Raw genomic sequence first — 24,836 nt, 5'->3', positions numbered from 1 at the left:
ACAAAACACCTTTTCTTAGTTGTCCACCTGTGACAACTGACCCGTTACCCATCCCTTCCTCGAAGCTCTCCTTTGGCTTCTGTAATGTTGTATTATGCTATTTCTCTTCCTCTTCTTACATTTTGATTGTTTCTTCCCTGATTCTTCCTCCCGCTCTTATCTTTAAATATAAGAGCATTCCCCAAAGTTCTGCCTTTATCCCTCTCTCTCACTACACTTCCATTCCTCAGTGATCTCATCCATTCACATGATTTAACTACTGACTATATTTCCACTTCCAAGCTCTATGTGAGTCTTGAATCCCTGCTGGACCAGTTCATTTGAGAGGTTTACTGGCTTTTCAAACTCAGTTGACTCCAAACCAAACTACGCTAGCAACTCTTTTAACCAGCTCCACTTAACAAACTCAGTCTTCTGTTTTTCACTTCATATTTGTGAATAATATGCTATGCTGCTAGTTCTTGATTTTTAAATTTTAGACATTACCTTTGGATTCTTAGCTGAAGACGACAAATGATTTTTTTCACCACCCCCACACACTTCCCATCCGCCAGCTTTCCAATATAGATATAGTACCAATTTTAGCTTAAACTATTCAGTACTTACATTTTTATGACTATGTAAACATTATTCACAGCCAAGCCACAAGGTATATTATTATTACATTTTCTTCCTTTTACAAGCTTTTGTTTTTCTTGGAATTAATGACTTCTTTCTTGGTTTGCTTGGAGTTTCTAAGTATTAATTAATCACTACTTCTTAAACTGAAGTATTAATCTTTAATTCTCCAACTGAACATAATTTAACACAGTTTGATTAGTTCTATTTTTAATTTTCTTGCAGACATTCCTCCTGGAGCTTACTGTTCTGCTGCTCCAATCTGAATTGCTGCTTTCTAAGTCTCCTGCATAAATGGCAGTCCTGGGACTATCTATCCTTCATTATCATCCTAAGAATTCTCTTTACCTCTCTCCTGTATTGGACCCCTTGTTTCTATACCCCTTAATTTCACCTTCTTAGATTCATTCCCATTTCTTTCTTTTTTTAAAAAGTGATTTTTAGAGAGAGAGGAAGGGAGAGGGAGAGAGAGAAACATTGATGTGAAAGCAAGACATCAATTGGTTGCCTCCTGCATCCCCTGATTGGGAATCGAACTGGCAACTTTTTGGTGCACAGGATGACGCCCAACCAACTAAGCCACACGGGTCAGGGCCATTCCCATTCTTGATGAAACCCATCACCCAGTAGTTTCATGAGAAAACTTATATGGGAGCTAAAACATAAGCTCTTGCCCATTTAAAAATCTATATTCTACTCTCATAGTTGATCGATAGTCTGGTATAGTTCAGAATTCTAGGCTGGAAATAATTTCCCCTTAGAATTCTGACAACATTGCTCTATTGTTTTTAGCTTCTAGTGTTGCTGTTGAGAAGCCTCATGGCATTCTAGTTCCTCTGTTCTCTCTTTCTGGAAGTCCAATTTTTTTAGATGTTATACTACTAGACTGGGCCTCTAATTTTCTTCTCTTATTTTCAATTTCTTTGACTTTTCTGGGCAAATTCTCAACTTTACTTTTGAATTTCTATTGAAGTTTTAATTTTTGCTATCATATTTTTAACATCCAAGAATTCTTTCTTGTGTTTTTTTTTAGGTTTTTTTTTTTTTTTTAGAGCAAGCTAGTCTTATTTGATATCTTCTCTCTTTTCCCTAAGGATATAATGATATGATAGCTTTCTTAGAGTTTTCTTCTGCTCCTTGTACTGTCACTGCTTCTTGAGCCCCCCAACCCCCTCCAGCCATCTCTACCCTGTTTGTTTTGTCTTGGCTCTGGTTATCATGGTAAAGACTTCCCCCAATTGTCTGGTGATCCTTGAACATCCATTCAAGTTTAGAGTGAGATTTACTAAAAAGCTGGTTATCTGAATGGATGGAGCTTGTTGACATTGAGCTTCATTGTAGAAAAAATAGGCTGAGATCTGGTCATTTCACTGTAGAGCTCCTAAACCTCACACTTCTAGGGAATTTTTCTGGGCTACTTCAGTTTCCCCAGAAAATATTCCAGACTCGTGCCTGAGGGGTATCCATTTGGCATTTGGCAGTCAGCATTCTGAGAACTAAGCAAGGGAAAGGAAAGGAAGGGGGTGTCAACATTCAGCATATAGACATTGGCTTAATCTCGTTTTCACTAGGCCATCTCACCTCTGCTCTGAGCCTGGTATTCTTGAATCAAGAGTTCATCCAGTTGAGTTTCTCCAATCTTCTACTGAATGGAGAAAGGCAGTGACCTTGATGCTTGATGTGGGGAGAGGATCTGGTGATCTATCTGCTTCTTGTAAAGACTTTCAACAAATCCTCCTGTTTTCAGCTCTCCTCTCACCCTTCATTTCAGCATACCTGACACCTCCAATTCTTGAACCCTTCTAGACCTCTGTGGCACAATCAGATACCTTTCTCTGTTGTAAGTAGTCATCAGCTTTCTCTGCTAAATCAGTTCCTACTTATATATCTGCTGTCCACCTTCTAAAATTTGGTTGACACCTATCATTTTTCATCTCTTGTTCTCTTTATCCTTTTGGCTTTATATCCCTTTCCCCTTTATTATAATTTTAATGTGTTCTATAAAGAGAACAAATAAACATGCATATTTGACCTGACACTTTCTACCAGCGGTCTATAATTGTTTATTCACATGTCCATTTTCTCTCCAACTCTGAGTCCTTAAAAACAGAACTATATCCTCTTTATCCTCTTAGTTCTTGCACCGAGACTAATACCTGGTGCAGAGGACACACTCCACCAGAATTGCTAGATGAATGAACAGATGAAGAATGAGTTCTCTGGGCACCTTTCGTCACCTAGCACAGTGCTTTGAACCCTGAAAGCACTTAATAAATAAATGAATTCAAGAAGGAAAGCTTTCTGGTTAACATTTGTTCTTTAAATTTCAAAAAGATGGTTCTAAGCAAGACTTACTTGCATGATAGGTACAGTTTACGTGGCTACTTACTTGGTTAACGTGTAATGTAGTCACGTTAACCAAGTAAGTACTGAAAGTGAATCCTGACTCCTTTGCTTTGAAAGTCTCAATCTAAATGCTTTTGTTTTGAATCCCATCCTTTGTGTCCCAGTTTGTTTGTTTATTTATTTAATTTATTTTTATTTCAGAGAGAGGAAGGGAAAGGAAGAGATAGAAACGTTAATAATGAGAGAGTCACTGATCAGCTTCCTCCTGCACCGCCCCCCGCCCCACACACAGTGGGGACTGAGCCCGCAACCCGGGGCATGTGCCCTGACCAGGAATTGAACCATAACCTCCTGGTTCATAGGTCGACCCTCACCTACTGAGTAATGTTGGTCGGTCAGTTTTTATTTTTTAATAGAAGAAGAAAGGTGTAGGAATATATTAATTGCGAATTAAAGGACTATACAAAAAGCGATTGGCTGAATTAAGAACAAGTTTATGAATGGAGATGACAGGATTACAGAGCACACGTACTGAAGTCTTCCATTCTCAATACACAAAAATAATGAAATGTTCGTAGCAGTCATAGTTTTTATATCACTTTAGAGTTATATAGAACAACTATATTTATTTTTCTAGGATCTCCTTTTTAAAATGCTCAAGTATACCAAATATAGTTTGCAATATATCAAAATAAGGAATAAACTTGGCAATAAAACAAATATCTCTACCACAAATCATATTTGCTTATGACTCTAAATAAGCTGGTTTCCTCACTGTCTGTTCAAACACCATTATTATTATTATCATCGCTCAGGCACAAGCTGCCTAAAATGTCCTCTTCCTTCCTCCTAGTGAAACTGCACATCTTTCAAGGTCCAGCCCAAGCTTCCTCTCTTCAATGAAAGCTTCCCCGTGATCTCTCCTCTTCCTGGAGGCCCTCAGCACTTCTTTGAATGACATATCCTGACCTGATTACACTCTACACTAGACCACCCCCTAGTTACCTTCCCAACTAGATGTGGCCAGGCCACAGCCTCCCTTTCCACGCCTCATAACTTCTAGTACCACTTTGGGCACATAGCTGATGGTCAAACAAAATTCTTCTCTTTCAAAATAACAATAGCTTTATTTTTATTACAATTATAAACATGCTACATGGTCATTATTTTAAAACTCAAACCATATAGAAAAGTGTGAAGAAAAAAGTAAAACCCCAGTACTGAGAGAAAACCACTAACAACATTTTGGTAAACCTCTTTTCAAACATATTTGTGTGCATATAAACCTATACAGACATAAAGATATGTAATTTTATATAAATGGTATACCATATCATGCTGCTCTGCAACTTGAGACAATAAATATAGATTTGAAGCGTCTGCCTAGAATTTTATTACTTCCTTGTCCATCACTACTTCCTGGATTTATTTTAAAAGTACATATATGCTTCCAAGGGATTATTGGCCAATCCAATTCGCATGACAAATAAGGTCTTGAACACTGAAATTATATGTTTTTTAGACTACCAATTCTTTTGTCATCCGACCCACTGTGATTATAACATGGTTAACTTCATTCGTTTGTTTATATTTTAAAAGATATTGGTCACCCGGTAAACATTTTCATGGACTACCCATTAATCTTTGTATGTTTTGTTACATATCTTTCCTGAAGTTTTAATCAGCTCATAAATTTTTACATTCCTCCTGTGAGCGTTGTAGGTGGTGGTGAATGCTCTCTGGTATCAGTTTCATCTCATTTGTACCGCCTCTTAACACTAAAATACTTTCAAATGATAGTGGTGATGGCAGAGCCTACTTTGTATAATTTGTGCATGTAAAATCCATCAATATTGGGTTTTCGAGAAATGATAAATTTCTAAAGGCCCCTTTTGGTCCCATATATCCAGAAAAACAGCTTGCAAGCCACAAAGTTCCTTCTCATCAATCTCCATGCCAGATGAGAATTTGCAGAGCTGTTTTTTAAATCAGGGCAAGAGGAAAAGAACAGGGTAGGGAATCCTTGGCTGCAACAGCCGGCTTCAAAGAATTCGGTGCTGGGAACAGCAGCCAACTGGGTGCGACTGACTGCACCCTTGCACTGAAGCCAGAGAACAAAGATGAAGGGCAAGGAAATTAAGGAGATTCTTGAAGTGACTTCCCAGGAGGAATCTCAGACCTACCACACCCAGTCCCTTCATCTTAGTAAATAACTCAGCAAAACTTCAAATGGGTTTAGCTGAGTCCCTGTAAGAACCTCTCCCTCAGAGTGGGGGATTTCTTCCTATTGCTGCTACATGCAACTTATCAAACCCACACTTGCCTGCAGGGGAAGTGTGTGCTCTCCCCAAGTTATGGCATGTTTATCAGAAGATGAACAAACAAACAGCAAATAGCTCTTGGAGGGTTTTCCCTAATTCCTGGCAGCAGAAGGAGGGCAGCTGTTGCATGGTTAAACTGGGGATTTGGCCTTTTTAATATAGTTTTTAAAGTTTGTAATAGAAGCCCTACTTTCTGTCTCTATCTGATGGTTAAATTGAAATTTCAACTGCTCCTTCCAAGACAGGCTGAACTTATTGGAAATGGACTATAAATAAGCATGGCCCATCCAATCATCCAGCAGGCATTAACTTATTTACCCAGCATTTACTGAGCACCTACCACAAGCAAAGGCACTGACTGGAGATTCAGAGATAAAATATGCTGTCTCAGTCCTCAAGGGAGCTAACATTGATACTTATAACAATGACAAAAGCAACTTGGCATCTATGGGACAGCTATTAGATGAAAAATTACTAAATGCTTTAGTCCATCATTTCATTTAGTTTTTACAACACTGGAAGTAGTAAACAACCCATATTACAGAAGAGAAAACTGAGGCCTAGAAAAAGTAACTTGACTATGGTCATATAGTTATATGCAATAAAAAGGTCACTTGAACCTAGGGCCACTTAACTCTTAAGTCTTTCTCTTTAGAGCTTCCCATGAAGCTTGATATCACAAATTTAGAATCTAGATGCAGAGGTAGCAAAGACATAAAAACTGATTTCTTTTTTTTTTTTTTTTAATATATCTTTATTGATTTCAGACATAGGAAAGGAGAGGGAGAGAGAGAGATAGAAACATCAATGATGAGAGAGTCATTGATCGGCTGCCTCCTGGACGTCCCCGACTGGGGATCGAGCCCGCAACCCGGGCATGTGCCCTGACCGGGAATCGAACCCCGATTGCCTGGATCCTAGGTCGACGCTCAACCACTGAGCCATGTCTGGCCGGGCAAAACTGATTTATTCTTAACCCCATGCAATATCTTAGTAGAGATATATGTTTGCCAGTAAACATATAAGTTAACATAAGATATGATAAGTGCAATAAGAGAGCCCACTTTCCAATGGAGGTAAGGGAGGGCAAGGAGGGGAGGAAGCGGGAATCACAAGGACTCTTGGAAGATGTGTTATTTGAGCTGGGTCTAGTTGAGGATGGGCAGGAATGTGACAGACATTCGAGAATGTTCTACACAGATAGAAAAGCATAAACAAAGGTGTGCAAGGGGAAATGTTAAGGAGTGTTAGGGGGAAAGTGAGCGTGTGGTGAGAATGTAGGCTATGAATATGAGAGTAGGGGTTGGAAAAGCTGGGGTTAGATCACGAGTGGCCTAAAATGTAATGTAATGTAATTCCTATTTCATTACTAGGCAATACAGAACCATTGATGTTATAAGCAGGGGTGACAAGCCCAGGCCTGCCTGTGCTTTACAGAATTATATTTATAAAAGGTCTTGTAGTAGTTCTCAAGCTTCAGAGTGTATTGAAATTATCTGCAGAGCTTTTAAAATGTGTGGGCCCCACAAAAAGCTGCAGAGCAACAGGAACTCTCATAACTGCAGTTGAATGTGGATAATGGTACGATCACTTTAGAAATCTGGGAATATGTGCTAAAGCTGAGCATACACATTCTCAACAATTCCACTACTAAGTACATACCTAAGAGAAATCTATACATTAAGAGACATATAAAAGCATGTTTATAGCAACATTGTTTGTACTAGTCCCAAACTGAAAACAATTCCAATGCCCCCTACTATAGAATGAATAGATGAGCTGTGGTTTATACATAAAATGGAATTCTGTACAACAATAAAAAAGAACAAACTGAAGACAAATCCGACAACAAACCAGAAACACAATGTTGAGCAAAAGAAGCCAGACACTGAAGAGTGCATGTTCTATGGTTCTGGCTGCCCAAAGTTCAAACCCAGTCGCATCTAGTTTATGGTGATAAAAGTTAGACTCGTGGTTACCCAAGAGGGAATTAATGACTGGGGGGCAGGGAAGGGGCTGGGAGAGGCATCTAGGATGCTGGTAAGGTTCTCTATTTTTATTTGGATGGACATTACAGAAGTATGTTTATTTTGTAGAAATCCATTGAGCTGTACATTTACTATTTTGCACATTTCTCTATATATGTTATACTGCAACAAAATTTTTTTTTTTACTTAAAACATTTCAAAAAATTTCCATAGGCCCCAACCCAAAAAATTATGATTAGTCTGATTAATTGGTCTGGGCATTAGTATTTTGAAAAGCTCCCTAAGTGAACTTAATATGCAACCAGGGTTGAAAACCACTAATACAGAGCAAGGATTGCAACAAAGAAAAAAGTTAATTTATTCAATGTTTGCCATGTTCAAGCAATAATAAGAATCACCAGAAATGTTTTTTAAAATATAAATTTCCAAGCCCCTCCCCTGCTGATTCTGATCTCGTAGGCTGGAGATGGGATCAAGAAAGCTGTCATTTTGACAACCTCTCCAATGTGTTTAATTAGAGTTCTAAATTAGGGTCAGGTGGTGGCAGTGGGAATGACGAGCAGGTTATGCCAAGAAAAATAAAACTGGAAAAGATTAAATTTTCAACACTGCTTATACTTGCTTTTATATACTTCCAGCCTAAAACCCACCAAAACAACCAAATTAGAGTATGGTTTATTTAATTGACATCTTTAACCTAAGGTGGTTTTATTCTGATTCATGGTGTGCAAACTTTAATTTAGTCATTTTGTTTCTTTTCTAACAGAGCCACGACAGCAAGGGATTTCTGAAGCCTAAGAGATACCATTCCCTTTTCTGGTAAATGTACTTTAGAGAATAGGTTTGATAACCTCTGTGGATGAAAAAGGGACCACATACTAAATCTAACAAGCTCAAGGGAGGCCAGCATGACAGGCCCTACAAACTCAGAGACTGAAAGTAACCACATATGCTGGTTTGCACATAAAAATTCCTAACTAAAAGCAAGTCATGGCGGGTAGTCTTGTTCTAGGCCTGTAGCTTCCTTGACAAAGGTCAATCTTTACCTTAACTGAGCCTCTCTATTTTTCTGGATCTAAGACGACACACTTTTGGAATATCAGAGCAACCTTTTCCAGACCCGTCAGGGCTCACCCACGGCACCAGAGGGCAAGATCACAGAACCCCTCATTGTTACCTTGTTCCCCTGTATACAATCTTTGTGTGCTGTATGTGTTAATTATGAACTATACTGTACCCACCAATGTAAAAGAAGTATGTGTCTCTCTGATTGACTTTTTATCCAATCCCAAAGATTTTCCCACTTTGCTTTTGTGGGTTTTTTTAAATTTATTTTTTTATTGATTTCAGAGAGAGAAACATCGGTGGGTTGCCTCCCACTCGCACCACAACTGGGGATAGAACCTGCAACCTGGGCATGTGCTCTGACCGGGATGGAGAGCAACCTTTCAGTGCCCAGGATGATGCTCAACCAACTAAGCCACAATGGCCAGGGCTCCCCACTTTGCTTTTTCCCCACCCTCTTAATCTACCACCAATGAATTTTAAGTAACTTTTCTTATGCCTCCTCTTTTGATTATAATGTATAAAATAAGCTGTAAAACTACCATTCTCTGGAGCATTTTCTCAATCCATTGAGATTTTGCTTCCCAGTAAAATAAAGGCACTGTCTTTCAAGATGTTAAAAACAAATGTATTAGTATTTGCTGCTACTTATCTTTGTGAATCACAATTTTCTTTACATAGTTTTATCTTAAAGCGCAATGCAGGAAAGCTTTCCCCGAACACAAAGAACATGAACAACAAGGGTGCCTGGTTTTGCCACTTCCACCTAACATAGCCCAGGAAGTTCGAACCAGAGGAATCAGGCAAGAAAAATAAATAAAAAGCATCCAAATGGGAAAGGAAAAGGTAAAACTACCTTTATTTTAAAGTGATATAATTTTCTATGTAGAAAACCCTAAAGATTACACACGCACACATACACACACACTATTATAGGTAATAAATGAATTCTGCAAAGATGCAAGATACAAAATCAATGTACAAAAATCAATTACATTTATATAAACTAGCATAAAAAATGCAAAAAGGAAACTAAGAACAACAGTACCATTTACAATTGCATGAAAACAATAAAATACTTAGGGCTAAATCTAATTAAGAAGGTGCAAGACTTGCACACTGAAAACTGCTGAGTAAAATTAAAGAAGACCTAAGTAAATGGAAAGACATCCTATGTGCATGAATAGGAAGACTTAACATTGTTAAGATATCAATAATATCCAAAGCACTCTACAGATTCAGCAGTCTCCACCAAAACTATAATGTATAACAGCCTTTTTCCACAGAAATAGAACACCCAATCCTCAAATTTATAAGGTACTGCAAGGGGTCCCAAATAGCCAGGACCATCTCACAAAAGAAAAATAAAGTTGGAGGACTCAAACTTCTCAAATTTGAAACTTAATACAAAGCCATAATAATTAAACATATTATTAGCATACGTAATATTGGCATAAAGATAGACATATAAACCACTGGCATAGAATAGGGCCCAGAAATACCTATATGCTCAGCTGATGTTCAACAAGGGTGCCAAGGATACTATTTATTGGGGAAAGGACTGTTCAACAAGTCTTTTTATAACAAGTGGTGCTGGGAAAATTGGATATCCACATGCAAAAGAAGGCAGGTGGACCTTTACCTTACATCTTATACAAAAATTAACTCAAAGGATCAAAGACCTACACTTAAGAGCTAAGACTATAAAACTCAGAAGAAAACAATGTAATAATCTAATATCTTCATGATGTTGGATTTGGCAATGATTTCATAGATATGACACCAAAAGCACAGGGAAGAAAAGAAAAATAGATAAATCAGACTTTGTTAAAATTAAGACCTTCTGTACATCAAAGGATACTATAGGGAAAGCTAGAAGACAACCTACAGAATAAGAGAAAATATTTGCAAATCTTATACCTAATAAGGGATTCACATCCAGAATATATAAAGAACTACAACTCAAACAATGAAAAATAAACAAAGCAATTTAAAAAATGGGCTATGAACTTATACAGACATTTTTCCAAAGAAGATATACAAATGGCCAACAAGCACATGAAAAGATGTTTGACATCATTAATTAGTCATTAGGGAAATACAAATCAAAACCACAATGAGTTATCACTTCACAACCATTTGGATGCCTATTAACAAAACAACAGGAAATAGCAAGTTTTAGTGAGGATCAGAAAAAATTGGAACCCTTGTGAATTGCTGGGGAAATGTAAAATAGTGAAGCCACTGTAGAAAACAGTATGGCAACTTCTTAAAAAATTAAACATAGGTTTATCACACGATCCAGCAACTCCACTCCTAAGTATATACCCAAGAAGCAAACACAGGCACTCAAACAGATAACTTGTACACCTATGTTCATAGCAGTGTTATTCACAATAGCCAAAAGGTAGAAACAACCCAAGTGTCCATTGACAGATGAATGGTTAAATAAAATATGATATATACACACAATGGAATATTATTCAGCCATAGAAAGCAATGAAATTTGGATATACACTACAACAGCTGTGAAAATATCATGCTTAGTGAAATAAGTGAGACGCAAAAGGACTAATATTGTATGATTTCAGTTATATGAGGTAGTTATAACAGTCAAATACATACAGACAGAAAGTAAAACAGGGTTATCAGAGGATTGAGGAGAGGGGAATGGGGAGTTATTTTTTAATGAGCAAAAAGTTTCAGTTTGGGAAGAAAAGAGCTAGGGAGATGGAAGGTGGTGATGGCTGCACAACAGTGTAAATACAGTTAATGCCACTGAACTGTACACTTAGAAATGGTTAAAATGGCCAATTTTATGTTATTTATAGGTTACCACCTAAAAAAAGGATTCCTCAATTTAAAAAGTGGTTAGGATAGTAAATTTTACGTTGTATATATTTTACCACAATAGAGAAAAAAATATATTTAAAAATCCCTAGACCTAGTTTCAAGACGAGATGACTTCTAATTCTAAAAATTTTTGAGACATCATGATAACAAGGAGAAAAGAGAAAGAGAATCTAGTTGAGGAGTAAGCTCCTGACTCCTTGTTCTGAACTGACAGTGTAACTCTACCTTTCAAGTGATTATAAATGGACTAAGGAGTTCTAGCAATGGGAGCAAACTAAATGCCTATAGAGGCCGGGCAGGAAACGTAAGCAGGTGAAGCAAGGCAGCTGGGGATGGTGGTAAATCTGAGACCACATGCCCAAGTCTGAAGGGAGCAGCTGCACCTCAGCCCTGGCAAACTGTCTCCCTGTTGGAATGTGGGCATGGTATTGGATTTTCCATTCTGTAAGTGAATCGAGATTTTTACATTAAATGTTGGCATCTAAGTTTTTTAAAAACTATTTTTAACACTGCGAACCAAAGAAAACATATCTGCAGTCCAAGGCATGTGTAGTCAGCTGGCCACGAGCTTGTGATCTCTTTCATAGCACAAAGGCTGGATCCAGAATACAAAGGAAGGAAAAGAGGCGCTCTTAGACAGATCCTCACCAATGTTCAACGTCAGCATACAGATCATAACCTAGATCTTTCTCATCCTTGCATGGATTTAGCACCCATGAGTGCTAAATATTTCAGTTAGGTGTCATTTAATATAGTATAGCTTTCAATGAGCCGGTTTTTAGTGGGATACTTTGAACATGAAGGTCAAACATGCAAATGCCTTGCACATACTTGGTGGTCAATAACTGGGAGCTATTATAATTTTAAGTTGAGGCTCCTATACAATTTGAAAAGGTAGTATAAAGCAGATTTCAAAACCAATGCTACCCCTAAAAAAAGAGATGAGAATATAATCCACTGAATAATTTATCTCCTGTACAGCGGCTGGGAAACGGTGAGCCTTCATGTGAAAGGACAATGGAAATCATTTACATATTCTAGGTGCTGGGAACAGAGTTATTGGTATAACAAAAAGGGTTCTCAACCTCATAAAATTTACAATTTAATAAGGAAAATGAATGGTAAGTAAAGAGTCATCCGAAAAATATTTAGTCAGAAACTATAATAAATGATGCGACTAAATATTATAGTGTGACGCGGAGAACCATGAAAGGATCCAATTCAGACGAGAAAGGGGTCACAGAACAGGCTCCTCTAAGGAGCTGACCTTTAAATTAGAGCCTAATGGGTGAAGAGAGGTTAGCAACCTAAGGGCATCACGTATGGAGCACAGCACGTACGGATTGGATGGGAGAAGAGGAGGCGACAGAAGCATTCCAGGAATGCTTGTGTGACATGTGTGATGGCCCCAAATAACCAGAATAGAAAAAAGGGGAAATTAAACGGAGAGAGTAAAGTTATTGGAGGTAGTGAGGTGAAAGCTTTGAGGGGACATCAAATGGCAATGTTCTCCCTGGAGAAAAGATTTTGATGAAGGAAGTAAAAATAAAAGGAAAATTAGGAGCTGAGGAGAAATAAGTGAAATAGGAGCTAGGAAATAGGAGTTTAAGGTTGAAGTTGTTTATTGGCCACATCAGGTTTCTGGGGAAAATGAGGGAGGCGTGGCACTGGTGGGAGCAGGTGAAGAGGAAACCATAGGTGTGAAAAGATTACATGGAAGGATTTTTGTTTGTTTACTTTTAAAATTACAAAACTAATGAATATTCTTTAATATTTCAAACCAGCCAGCCACCCCCCTTCTGAGGCAAGCACTGCTGCCCCTCAGAACGGTTTAGTGGGGCGGATGAAGATTAGAGATGCAAAATCAAGTGGAGTCTCAGGCAATTACACAGAGAAGTCGGACCAAAAGCTTTTACTTCAGCCTAAATTGGCTGCACTTTTCCTTGAGATCACTTCACCCACTATCACATTAGATATGTTAGGAAAAAGTAACAGTTTTATCATGTGATAATTAAGACCCACTGCAATTCCCTGATTCCTACAATGTGAGCTCCTTTGAAAAAGGCCGGAATTTCTTTTTCAAATCTCAGATTAGACCACAACTCCATGACAGCAGGAAACTGTCTCTTCAACTCACTGCTTTATCATTAGCAACGGATACGTAAATGTTTGTTGAATGAATGAATGAATGTGCCTATACTATGAAGACAAAACCACAGTGAATTCAGAGTAAAATATAAAAAGTGAAAGGAAAAAGAGGAAAGGAAAAAAGAAAGGGAGGGATGAAAAGTGGCGGTGCTGTAGCTCCTGGTATTCGTCCCGACTCCTCTCCCACGCCTCCCCCACTCAGCGGCAGGTCCGGTCCCCGCTCCTCGGACAGCCCTGCATCTCCATGCCCCTTCCTGCTCTGCTGCAACAGGCTCCTAGCTGGGTTTTGTCTTCGGTCTTACTACTTGCCTTTCAGTCTACCTTCTGTGCTTTGCCAGAGTCATACATGGGAATACCGCACAAATTCTACTGATTTCCTTCATATGTGCTAAGCACCTAAGGAAATCTAAGGTTCCTTAGTGTTTCCCAAAGGAACCATGTTGTTCCATATCATTGTATTTTCAAAAATCTTTCTTTTTTTAGAATGTATTCCTTATTTGCTTAACAGCTTTCACCACTCCAAGATCCATCCCAACTACTTTTGCTCCTTTCTAGCCTTTCCCAGCTTCTGCAGGAAAAGCTTCCTTCCTTCCTTGTGCTGTCACTGCATCTTACACACGGCTCTAATCATCACTTATACTCTGTGGAAACTATTTCTAGGCTGCTCTGTTTCTTCTGGAATGTGAGCTCCTTGAGGGCAAGTATTTCCTTTTACTCACTTGTATTTCAAGCATCTCATACACTATCTGATGGAGAACACATTAAAAAGGTAACACTCTCTCTAGTCAGCTTTCTGGCTTCTTCGGCATTAGCTTTTCCACTTATTAGGTGTGGGACCTAGAACAAGTTATTGAACTTCTAAATCGCAGTTTCATTTTCTATATAAAGAATATAACAGAAGTACCTACCACATAGGATTGTTGTGAAGAAAAATGAGATAATCTATATAGGAAGCACTTAATAAATGTCGATTGATATTAATATTATTTCATTTCTGATACTGTCTTTTCTATGTTTAGAAATTCCATCTGGATCTTTTTACTATCTTCCATTTGTCTCCTAGTCAGATTCATGTTTTCCTTTACATATTTGGTCATATTTATATGATTTAAAATAACCGTTCAAAGGTCCTTATTAGCTAATAAATATATAATTTCACTTAATAAAATAGTAATAGGTACTTCCTGTTCTACCCATGGAGAAGTACCTACTAAGGGAACTGTCCTCCTGGCACAAACGAACAGAAAATCAGAGAGTGTCATTTCTGGGTCTTTGTTTCAATTGATTAATTTGTTTCTCCTAGTTATGGGTCATATTTCCTGCCCCTTTTAATGTCTGGTAATTTTTAATTGGATGCTAGACTTTGTGAATTTTATATTGTTGAGTGTTAGATTTTATTGAATTCCTTTAGGACTATTAATTTTGTTTAGGTATACAATTAAGTTACATGCCTATCAGTTGAATCTTTTTTGCTTTTAAGCTGCTGAGGACTCTATCCAATGCCAATGTCCTGTGTATTTTGAGGTTTCTCAACTCTGGCTGGTGGAAGTATGAACTACCCTTAGCCCTGTGTATATTCCAGGAATTATTTGGCCTACTGTTTTCTGGTGGCTCTTTTTCCAACCCACACATGTGCAGAGTTTATAGCCAAAGGCTCAAATATCTGCTTGTAGCTCTCTAGAACTTACTGAGGTACTTACTCCCTCCTCTCTGGTACTCTGCCCTACAAATTCTGGCCATCTTGGTTTCCCTAAACCCCAATCTCTGCCTCCTCAACTCAACTCCTCAACAGTCAAAGACTGCCGGGCTCTTTGATGATCTTCTTCCCTGTACTGTCCCTTGGCAACTGCCTCTCAGAGACCACAGTCCTGTTTCATACAATTGGACATTGTCTGATTTTCCAGTTGTTTATGCCAAGAGGACAGTTCCCTTAGTAGGCACTTCATGGGCAGAAGAGGAAGTAACTATCACTGTTTTATTAAATGAAATTATATATTCATTGATAAAAGCACAAAGCTCAAAATTAAATTCTAATAAACTGTGAAAATAGACTATGGACAAAAGCTCTTTTTGAGCCAATATCCCTAAACAGAAGTGAAGATTTACTTGAAGGGAATTTTAATTTTTTGCCAGACTTGGAAAATTCAGATTAATCTTTCTACACTGAAAGAAATACCAAAGTGAGAAGTTGAATTTTAAAGAGTTACTGTGTTTGAATAGATTTTTTTTTTTTTTGCTTCCAAGAGTTTAAAGTTGCTTCATATCAAGCGATTCACTATAGCCTTCATGAGGTTATTTGAAATTCAGACATATGAAAATTAGCATTATTCAATACTCAAGATTTGCAGAAATGATACTGCTTCCCAGTACTTACTAAAAACTTGGATAAACTGTTTCTGTAGGGATCAGGTCCCTAGTTTTCTATAACTTACTTTGGTTTTAGATGTACTACGCTGGAACTCTGCTCTTCTTTCCCCAGAAGTTATCTCCTCTTGAGAGTGCTCTAATATGTACACGGTGCCCTAAGAAGCTGTCTTGTCTGCAGGAGAATAACACAGTAGAGACTCCAATGACTACGAGCCTGGGACTTGGCATTCTAATAGAAAAAATGGTGCTTAATACTTTCTTTTGGAACTTTGCCTCTGAATGTTTTTGCTCATTTTGGATTAAAATTGGGGACTGACACATTCTGGGACTGAAAAGTATTCTAAAGTTTCCTGGAAGAAACTGAGAATATATTAAAACTATTCAAAACCAAAGATTTTAGTATCATCTAGACACAAATGTTGCCTTCGGTCTTTAAGAAATCAGAAATTGTCTGATTAAGGAGCACAGCAAAAAACATCAAGCATAACATCTAGGTTTTGTTTATAGCACAGGAGAAACAGGGAGAACTTGGAGGTGCTCCCTCTCAGCAGCTGGACGAATCACTGGCAGCTGCTATAAGAAAGATAAAGAAACCCACATCTGCTTAAGAATCCACATGCTATATGGATCCCTTGTGATAGTAAATAAATTCTTGAAGAGGCCCCACTTCTAAATTAGGAAGAGAAAAAAGGACATTTAAAGACTGTTTTCCATAGTTATCTCCATGTGCTATTTCACAGAAATCATCTCTATGTGCACCGTTCTTCAATATAGCGAGTATTTCATACATATTTGCTGACTGATTAAGGGAATGGAAAGGAGTGGGAAAGACAGGTTCTGATAAAAGTGTACAAACTTCACCTATACATTCACAGCTCCCAGTTTTGTTTATGCAGAGACCAATGGGTTAGTTTTTCTAAGGTAGTTCACTTAAAATTGGGTCACACTGATTTTTGCCCTCTAGTACATATATTCTGTAAAGGAGATAATGTTATTCTTGGCACACTAAGTCTTTCTTGCACAATAGTGTAATTGAGATGGATGATCTCTAGACTGCATGTCACAGAAGCCAATGTGTGACCAGAATACTAGAAACAGTAGAAGTAGCACATTAGCAAATTAGTAAATCTGAGTTCTATTTCTACCTTTGTTACTAATCCACTGTGCAATCGTACAAGTTACACAATTCCATTATTTATAAAACGGGCACAATAATATCTACCTTATTTCTTAGGATAGTAGAAATGATCTAATAAGACACTAGGTAGAAGGTGTTCATTTATTTATTTACTTATTTACTTATTTATTTTTAAAATATATCTTTATTGATTTCAGAGAGAGGAAAGGAGAGAGAGAGAGAGAGATGGAAACATCAATGATGAGAGAGTCACTGATCGGCTGCCTCCCACACGCCCCCGACTGGGGTTTGACCCCGCAACTCGGGCATGTGCCCTGACTGGGAATCGAACCCTGATTGCCTGGATCCTAGGTCGATGCTCAACCGCTGAGCCATGCCCGGCTGGGCTACTTATTTATTTTTGTAGAAGGAATTTTAGAAAAAAAGTTTCAGTAGCTATATATAAAGTAGCAGTAGCATCCATTAGAGCAGGATGGGGGATCTTGTATATTCAATGAAAGCAGGGAGTGTACCTGTTCGCTTACTCTCACCCCAGTGCCAGGCACATGGTAAGTCTACCAGAAATATTTGTTAAATGAAAGGAAATAGTTTATGCCTTCCTCTACTAAAGAAACTGTTTTAAAGGTATTCACTACTAATTTGAAATAACATATAATATGAAGGTGGGAATAGAAACAGGCCCTTAAAAGCAGATGTGAACCAAGGTTTTGATGTAGAGATTCTAAATCAGAAAATTTTGGAGCAATTTAATCTGTTTCAATATTCTGAATGTAAGGATCTAATTCCATTTTTAAAAAGAAGCTCTCAGTGGGTACCTTTTGCCCATCATCTACCAAGATCTTTAAAGTCTCAATAAAGACATTTTCAATCAGTGTTTTCCTTAATATTTTCTTTAGATTATAATCAGAATATGCCAAACCAACAGTATGAACAACTTGCATTTTCCAATGCACATAGCTCTTATCTTGAGGATTTGGAAGGTGAAATGAAAAACTTACTTTAGTCAACTTTATTCTACTTCTCAAAATCTGCAGTTCTAGAACCTACTTCCCCAAATCTTTATTTCAAGAACCTGAACTATATTTCCTGCTCCCTACTGAAGCTTTTTAACTGTGTCCCAAAGAAATATCAACTTTCAAAAACTTATATTATTCATATCAGCCAAACGGTGGAAACAACTCAAGTGTCCATCAATGGATGAATGGACAATAAAATGTATACATATACAATGGAGTATTATTTAGCCTTAAAAAGGAAGGAAATTCTGACACTTGCCACAACATGTATGAACTCTGAGGACATTATATTAAATGAAATGTCAGTCACAAAAGGATAAATATGATTCCACTAATATGAGATACCTAGTAGAGTCCAACTCATAGAGACAGAAAGTAGAATAGTGGTTCCCAGGGGCTGGAGGAAGGGGAGAATGAAGAGTTAGTGTTTAATGGGTACAGAGTTTCAGTTTGGAAAGATGAAAAAGTTGTGGAGATGGATAATTTCTTACCTGGAAATGTATTACTGGTTTTCTCACTCATCTTACAGGCCAAACCAAATCACCAAGTCCTGTGGATCCTATCTCTGAAAGTATCCCTTCCATCTCTATGGAGGCTGCCTTAGTTTTGGCTCTTGATATTTCTCACCTCAACTACTGCAAACTATGCTCCCAGCTTCCAGGCTTGCCCTCTAAGCCATTTCCATACTGCCTCTAGAATGCTCTTTCTAGAATTCAGGTATCATCACACCAGGTTTCTAAAATCCTTCATATAGTACCTACAGAATAAAATACAAATATAATACCTACATAAAATACCCTTTTTTATGGCAAAAAATGTCTTTCAGTACCTGACATTCTTTTATTCCATTACTGGCTCATCTCCCCTCACCTTCTTCACAAACTCTAGCCATTCTGATCTTCTCAGTTTCTTAAATATTCCAGGTTCTTTTATGCTTCTATACCACAGCATATGCTCTATCCAGAATGCCCTTCTCTCCTTTACCCATGTGGACAACTCATACTCTTCCTTCCCAACTTAGATCAAACAGCCAGTTCTCAGGAGAAGCTTCTCTAATCCTCTCTCTCCCCATTCTCTAACAATAGTATCCCTATCCCACCCCCTACTCAGGAGTTTCTTTCTTTGCATTCACATCACTTCTTGAATTTACTGAATGGTATTTTAATATCTGCCAAGAGCTAAGGCTCTGGGGCCAGACTGCCTGGGTATAAATCCGGCCGCAGCATTTACTGTTGAACTTTGCCAAGTTAGTTAACCCCTCTGATCTGCAGTTTCATTAGTTATAAAATGAGGGTTACAGTATCTACCAAAGAGAGACATGAAAAGTAAGTCAATTACTGCAAGTAAAGTGTTCAGAGCCTCACTTGGCTCTCAATACACTCATTAGTGATGATGATGTGAAGGTCATAGGAATGGAGGAGGTAGTATCTCTGACACAAGACAGAGGGTTCCTCAAAAGTAAGGTGTGCCCAGAACCTTCAATAGCAGGCACTCAAACAGTATTTACAGGAACAAAAGGAAGATGGAAGTTCAGAGGGAAGAAAAGAAGGCCAGAAAAGGATCTGGGAAAACTTACCACCGTTTTTGCCCACAGTTCGGAAGCATCTCCAGAAGGCCCGAAGGAATGATGCCCTGTTGTGAGGGGTGGCTTGGATGAAGCTGAATTCCCGAAAGAGAATGTGAGTTCCCTGACATACACTGGTAAAACTGCAAAGAGGAAAATCAAGAAATCACCATTAGATGCATAATTACGGAAGGCTGAAGTCAGAGTGAAAGATCAAGACGAGGCAGAACCACTGTCTAAAAGGGGGAAAACAGTTTTTCTCCAACAAAGCTCTGAACTATAGATTAGACCAAGTCCATCTAGAAGGAAGTCTCTTCACATAACCACATCCCTCTGAAAACTGCTGGAGTCCAGTTCCTCTGAGTGCTTCCCCCTTCCCACATACACCACTGAGGAAATTTTATCAGTGACTGGAGCATCTCATATAGAGGAAAATCTTTCAGTCTTTAACTGGATGACACTGGCACTCATGTCTTTTTGGAGAATAGTCCTCTCTCTACCTTTTTTGGAATTATGTTTCTTAAAGACTCTTTCTGTACTCTCTCTGACCTCTATCAGCTGCCATAAGAACAACATAGCTTATGGGACGTAACTAGCTTGTGTGTTCCAGTTTAGGAGTGGTGTTGCATACTTCTCTGACAATAACCTCAGAGGAAAGTCCATGTGCCAAAGGATACAAGAGGTTCCAAACAGAACACTAAAAGCAAATAGGAACAACAGGGTAGAAAGTGGCCCCTGAATGAAAGTATGAAGCAAAGCCCCAGGGCTCAAGTGAGTCACTGTTTAAGCTGGGCTGGGGAAGGGGGAAAAATACTCCATTGCCTTTGGGTTCTTCTGCCAAAGAAGTAAAGGCTGTAGAGCCTGGTGTAATCTAAAAATGGAAATTCCACCAAAGAATAGGCAATTATCCAGTAATCAACACTACCCAAGGCGGGACTTCAGGTTCCAGAAAACTCCTAAATTCCCTGACAAGTAAATCATGAGTGGAAAATGTGTTAATCTTTATAGAGAAGCAGACATCAAAATGAAGACGGCAAGCAGCAGCGGGACAGTGGTAATTCCAAACACCACTTTACATCTTGACTAAAGAGAGAGAGAAAACTCTGAATCTCTGAACTGAACAGGAAAAAAATTTCAGGAGCCATTTATTTTATTTTTTTTTTCCCTGACCAAGGGAAGTGTTTAACCTGTCTTTAACATACAGTGTGTCACAGGGTAAAATTAACCTCTTCCTGTTACTATTAAAAATGCTGTATGCGAAAGCAAATTACACAGTCTTCTTTTCCTCTTGGAAGAGTAGCATAGAAATCTACTTCCAAGGCACTATGAGGAGGTAGGAAGACAACACCTGGCAAAGGATTAGGTTAGATGAGAGATGTTTAAAGAGAAGTGAAAGTGTTAACCTAACCATGCAGTTTGTGGCAGTGCTATTTACTGTCTTGAGCAAAGGAAAATGGAAAAGAAAGCAAATGAGCTGTTACAGATAAATGGAGTAGGCCACATTTCCAACAAATGAAGTAAAAAATGGTAACATTTTGGCCTAAACTTATGAAGCCGCCCAGCAAAGACTTAGTCCCAGTGTGCTTCATGCTCCACTAGGGAAAAACGCTGGTGTCTAGGTCATGATCTTGGCTGTAAAGGAACAAATGCTAGTGAAATGATACCCTTAATGTAACTTTAAAAATATATATATTTTAAAGCACTAGGGAATAATTTATGCATTAAGGAATCTGGCTGAGCCTTACTGTACACATAAATACAAATTTACACAAAAATTTATAAAATATGAATTTTATAAAACAAATTGATAGGGCAAGAGCATATAATATAAAATATGAAAAGACTTACACTTCTATTTACACTATTGCCTTAGATAATTCATAGTGATAAAATTCACATTTAACTTAAAAAAAATAATTAGAAACATTTGATTAGAGTGGCAGCTGGTCATAATTACTTTGCCTAAAGAGTAAACAGACTTAAATCTTAATATGATCAGTGAAAATTCTTTTAGATAAGATGGCTGTAAGGAAAGAGCAGAAAACACAATATTGCTCAAAACTTGACTAGCTTTCTTCAACCTAAAATATCTTTTTTCTACCCCATCTGTTAAAATTCTATCTAATCTTTCCAGCCCATCTGCCAAGTTTTACACAAAGTCTTTTCCTGATTCCCTGCCCCCCCCCCTCCCCGCACATGCTCAATTCCCAGCATATCTCACTTGTAACTCTCTGATAGTACTCACAATTTGCTGCCTTGTTTTAAAGTTACTGGAATTATTTCCCCTACTAGACTATAAGTTCTATGGAGTAAGCAATTAATAAGTATCTTGATTGTACTTAATAAGTATCTTGTGGGGAAATACTGTTAACTCATACTGTTAACTCAAATTTTCATTTACTGGTTTTAGCATCTATTGATAATTCTTGCTAGAAGCAATAACAGTTCTAATGGGTTTGCCAAATGGCAATTTTCCCCCTAGTTATGTCCTTTCATCTATATTTATAAATTGATTTTCTATAGTAAAGAAGAATTTACCTTTCTCATTCATTCATGATTTATTTATTTACATTAATCTGGATTCATGGATTCTTACTTTAGTCAATAGGTTATAATCCTTTATTATCATTATTTATTTTGATGCTCAAATTGTCCCAGATTTGGTTATGGAAGCTCCTTCAAGCTGACTTCTATGTCCTTTTAACATGTCTGCACAATTCTTTGATTTCTTCCTTACTTTTTGATAGATTAAGATGTTCCAGGCTCACCTTATTCTATCTCTAATAGTTCATCCTGGAACCAGCCTTTCTCGAAGAAGCCCAAGTTGCTTTTACTAGAAAATGGTATTTAGAAACCAAGGTCTAGGTAGGTCCTGGGTGTGCTTTTTGCTCCAAATGTGTTATTGCTTCTAGGATCTCTCACAAGACAGTTAAACAGATGAAGGTCTGTACACACACACGCTACACAAACACACGCACATGCATGCGCGCACACACACTTATATTCATTTCTATATATCTAGCTATCTACATATATTAAACCCCGTGAGTTCACACTGATTCAATTCCAATTCATTGCTACAGGGTACCTTCTACTCTTTCCCCTTTTTATATATGAAACCTCCTCTTCTCACAGAAAGAAATCTGGCTGCCACTATCCATAATATATATTTACTTACTTGCTCCATCCTAAAATGTACAGCAATTGCTAACCCATGCCTCTGTGTAAAAGCAATCTACTAAGTATAGTTCAATAATAGTTTAGAGCTCTTTTTGTTTTTAGCCTGAGGGAGGGCGTGTAGTTCAAATACTGTGTTCACAAGTTACTTAGTCTCCCCAATTCCCTTCAGTATGTTTATGTTATTAATTTGAAATATAGTTTGCTTCATTTGTTTCTATTTGTATTCAATATTAGGACCCCTCACCCTTGTTAATTACATATATAGATTCTTGCCTATGTGAAATCTTAACATAGTTCCAAAAGTAAGTGCCACCTTCTCCTCAGCCCCCCACTTTTACTTGTTTACTCCATTTTCAACAATGCCCTGTAGGTACTGAATCTCATTGATTTCTGCTTTATTCTCCCTTTGTGCATTTTTTTCTCACTTGAGCAGATACATGTACATATTTTAATTTCTTCATCTTTCTTATACAAAAGGTAGCACAATAAAGATATTCCTTTGCCCAATTCACAAGGATCTGATTATTTCTTTTTAACCTGTCACGAATGAGAAGTTCAGGAAACCTCTAAATCCATAGATATCAAAATTAAATTTTCTTTGTGAATTATATATATCTTAAAAGGTATAAATTAATTTATTAAAATGAAATGGTCAGAGTACAAATGTCTCCTAAATTGATTTTAGCAAAAAAATAAAATAATTAATAAAATTCCATAGTTCTCCCACTATTAGCTTAGTATTTCATTAACTCTAGAGTAACATATCAAGAAAACGCAGCAGGAACTGTGTTAAAAAATTAATGATTTAGCCCGGCCGGGCGTGGCTCAGCGGTTGAGTGTCGACCTAGGATCCAGGCGATCGGGGTTTGGTTCCCGATCAGGGCACGTGCCCGGGTTGTGGGCTCGATCAATGACTCTCTCATCATTGATGTTTCTCTCTCTCTCCTTCTCCTTTCCTCTCTCTGAAATCAATAAAGATATATTTTTTTTAAAAAAAATTAATGATTTAATAATCAGACAATTGTAAACATGTTAAGCTAGTGTGAGTTCTTGATACACTTTCATTTTCTCATTGGGGTTGTCTTCTGCTGTTTTTTTATTTTTATAGATTTTTCTTTTTTTTAATTGATTTTACAGAGAGAGGAAGGGAAGGAGGGGAAGAGAGGCAGAGAAGGAGAGGAAGAGAGATAGAGAGATTTGTTGTTCTACTCATTTATGCAATCATTGTTTGATTCTTACATGTGCCCTGACCAGGGATCAAACCCACAACCTTGGAGTATCAGGAAGATGCTCTAACTGACTGAACTATCTGGCCAGGGCTTGTCTTCTGCTGTTTTGAGAGGAGCTTTATTTGCAAGGAATCCTAAACAAACCTACCAAAGAAGCACAATATGAGAACAAATCACATCCAATTATGTAGCACAAATTGGCCATACCAAGGTGATACAAACACAGACTACGGATCAGCTTTTAAAAAATAAGATCAAAGATCCAAAATATCCTAGGAAGAATCATGACTTAAAGTAAGCTTCTGTTGCTTCTATAAACAGAAAGAAAAGAGATATTCTGTGTAGGGGGAAAGAAAACTTTTGTGGCATATTTCCCACTAACAGATTGGCAAAATTAGCAGACTGGAGTTTTGTTTTGCAGAAAGTCGCCAAACCCTAAAGATATATTCCTGTGGCATGATTTGGTCCCCTGAACTAACAATCCCAGGATTTGTTCTCATTCCTTGTGAAATTCAGATGAAGTCTAAGCCCTTAAATGTTTTCTTTCCATTGCCTATCTGCCACAGTATTTGGCAATGTTAAACCTGATGAGCGAAATCAGCGGAGCATGTCAGCTTGGTCTGTGTTGCAGAACCCCAAAGTAGTTTGGACAGCACACTTGAACAGAATTGCCTCACCCCAATTTCTTGCTTATGGTGCTACAAAAAAGTTTCTGCACAAAAGTTTAATGCTCAATTTCTAAGAAAACTTCCAACTCTCTACTGGGCTATTGTTATCTATAGTTCAAAAACACAACACACCTATGACAGGAAAAAGTGAACAACATAATCCTATATCCAAGGAGAAATTTGACAAAGTGTGGCTTTAACATATGGTACATATGCATCAGGTGAACCAACTGCAGGCTCTCTGTCGGCCGGGAAGAATTAAGTGTAAAAGTATGGAAAAGAGAAATCGACTGTTCTGCAGATGGGTACTCAAATCCTCTACATCTTCGCATTCC

At 37.8% G+C, this 24,836-nt stretch overlaps 1 protein-coding gene across 2 annotated transcripts in view; it reads right to left on the bottom strand.

Moving 5' to 3' along the window:
• The window catches only part of CSTPP1 (centriolar satellite-associated tubulin polyglutamylase complex regulator 1), a 133,988-nt gene that overhangs the window by 56,769 nt on the left and 52,383 nt on the right, over window positions 1–24,836 (bottom strand). For both annotated transcript variants that reach the window (XM_016204023.2, XM_016204022.2), the window contains exon 3: window positions 19,437–19,567. In XM_016204023.2, the coding sequence (XP_016059509.1) occupies window positions 19,437–19,567 (131 nt within the window). The remainder of the gene's footprint in view (window positions 1–19,436; window positions 19,568–24,836) is intronic.

The sequence above is a fragment of the Miniopterus natalensis genome, chromosome 11 (genome assembly GCF_054644295.1).
Source record: "Miniopterus natalensis isolate mMinNat1 chromosome 11, mMinNat1.hap1, whole genome shotgun sequence".
NCBI lineage: Eukaryota > Metazoa > Chordata > Mammalia > Chiroptera > Miniopteridae > Miniopterus > Miniopterus natalensis.
Note: the sequence above shows the minus strand (reverse complement) of the source record. Positions and strands in the feature narration are given on the sequence as shown.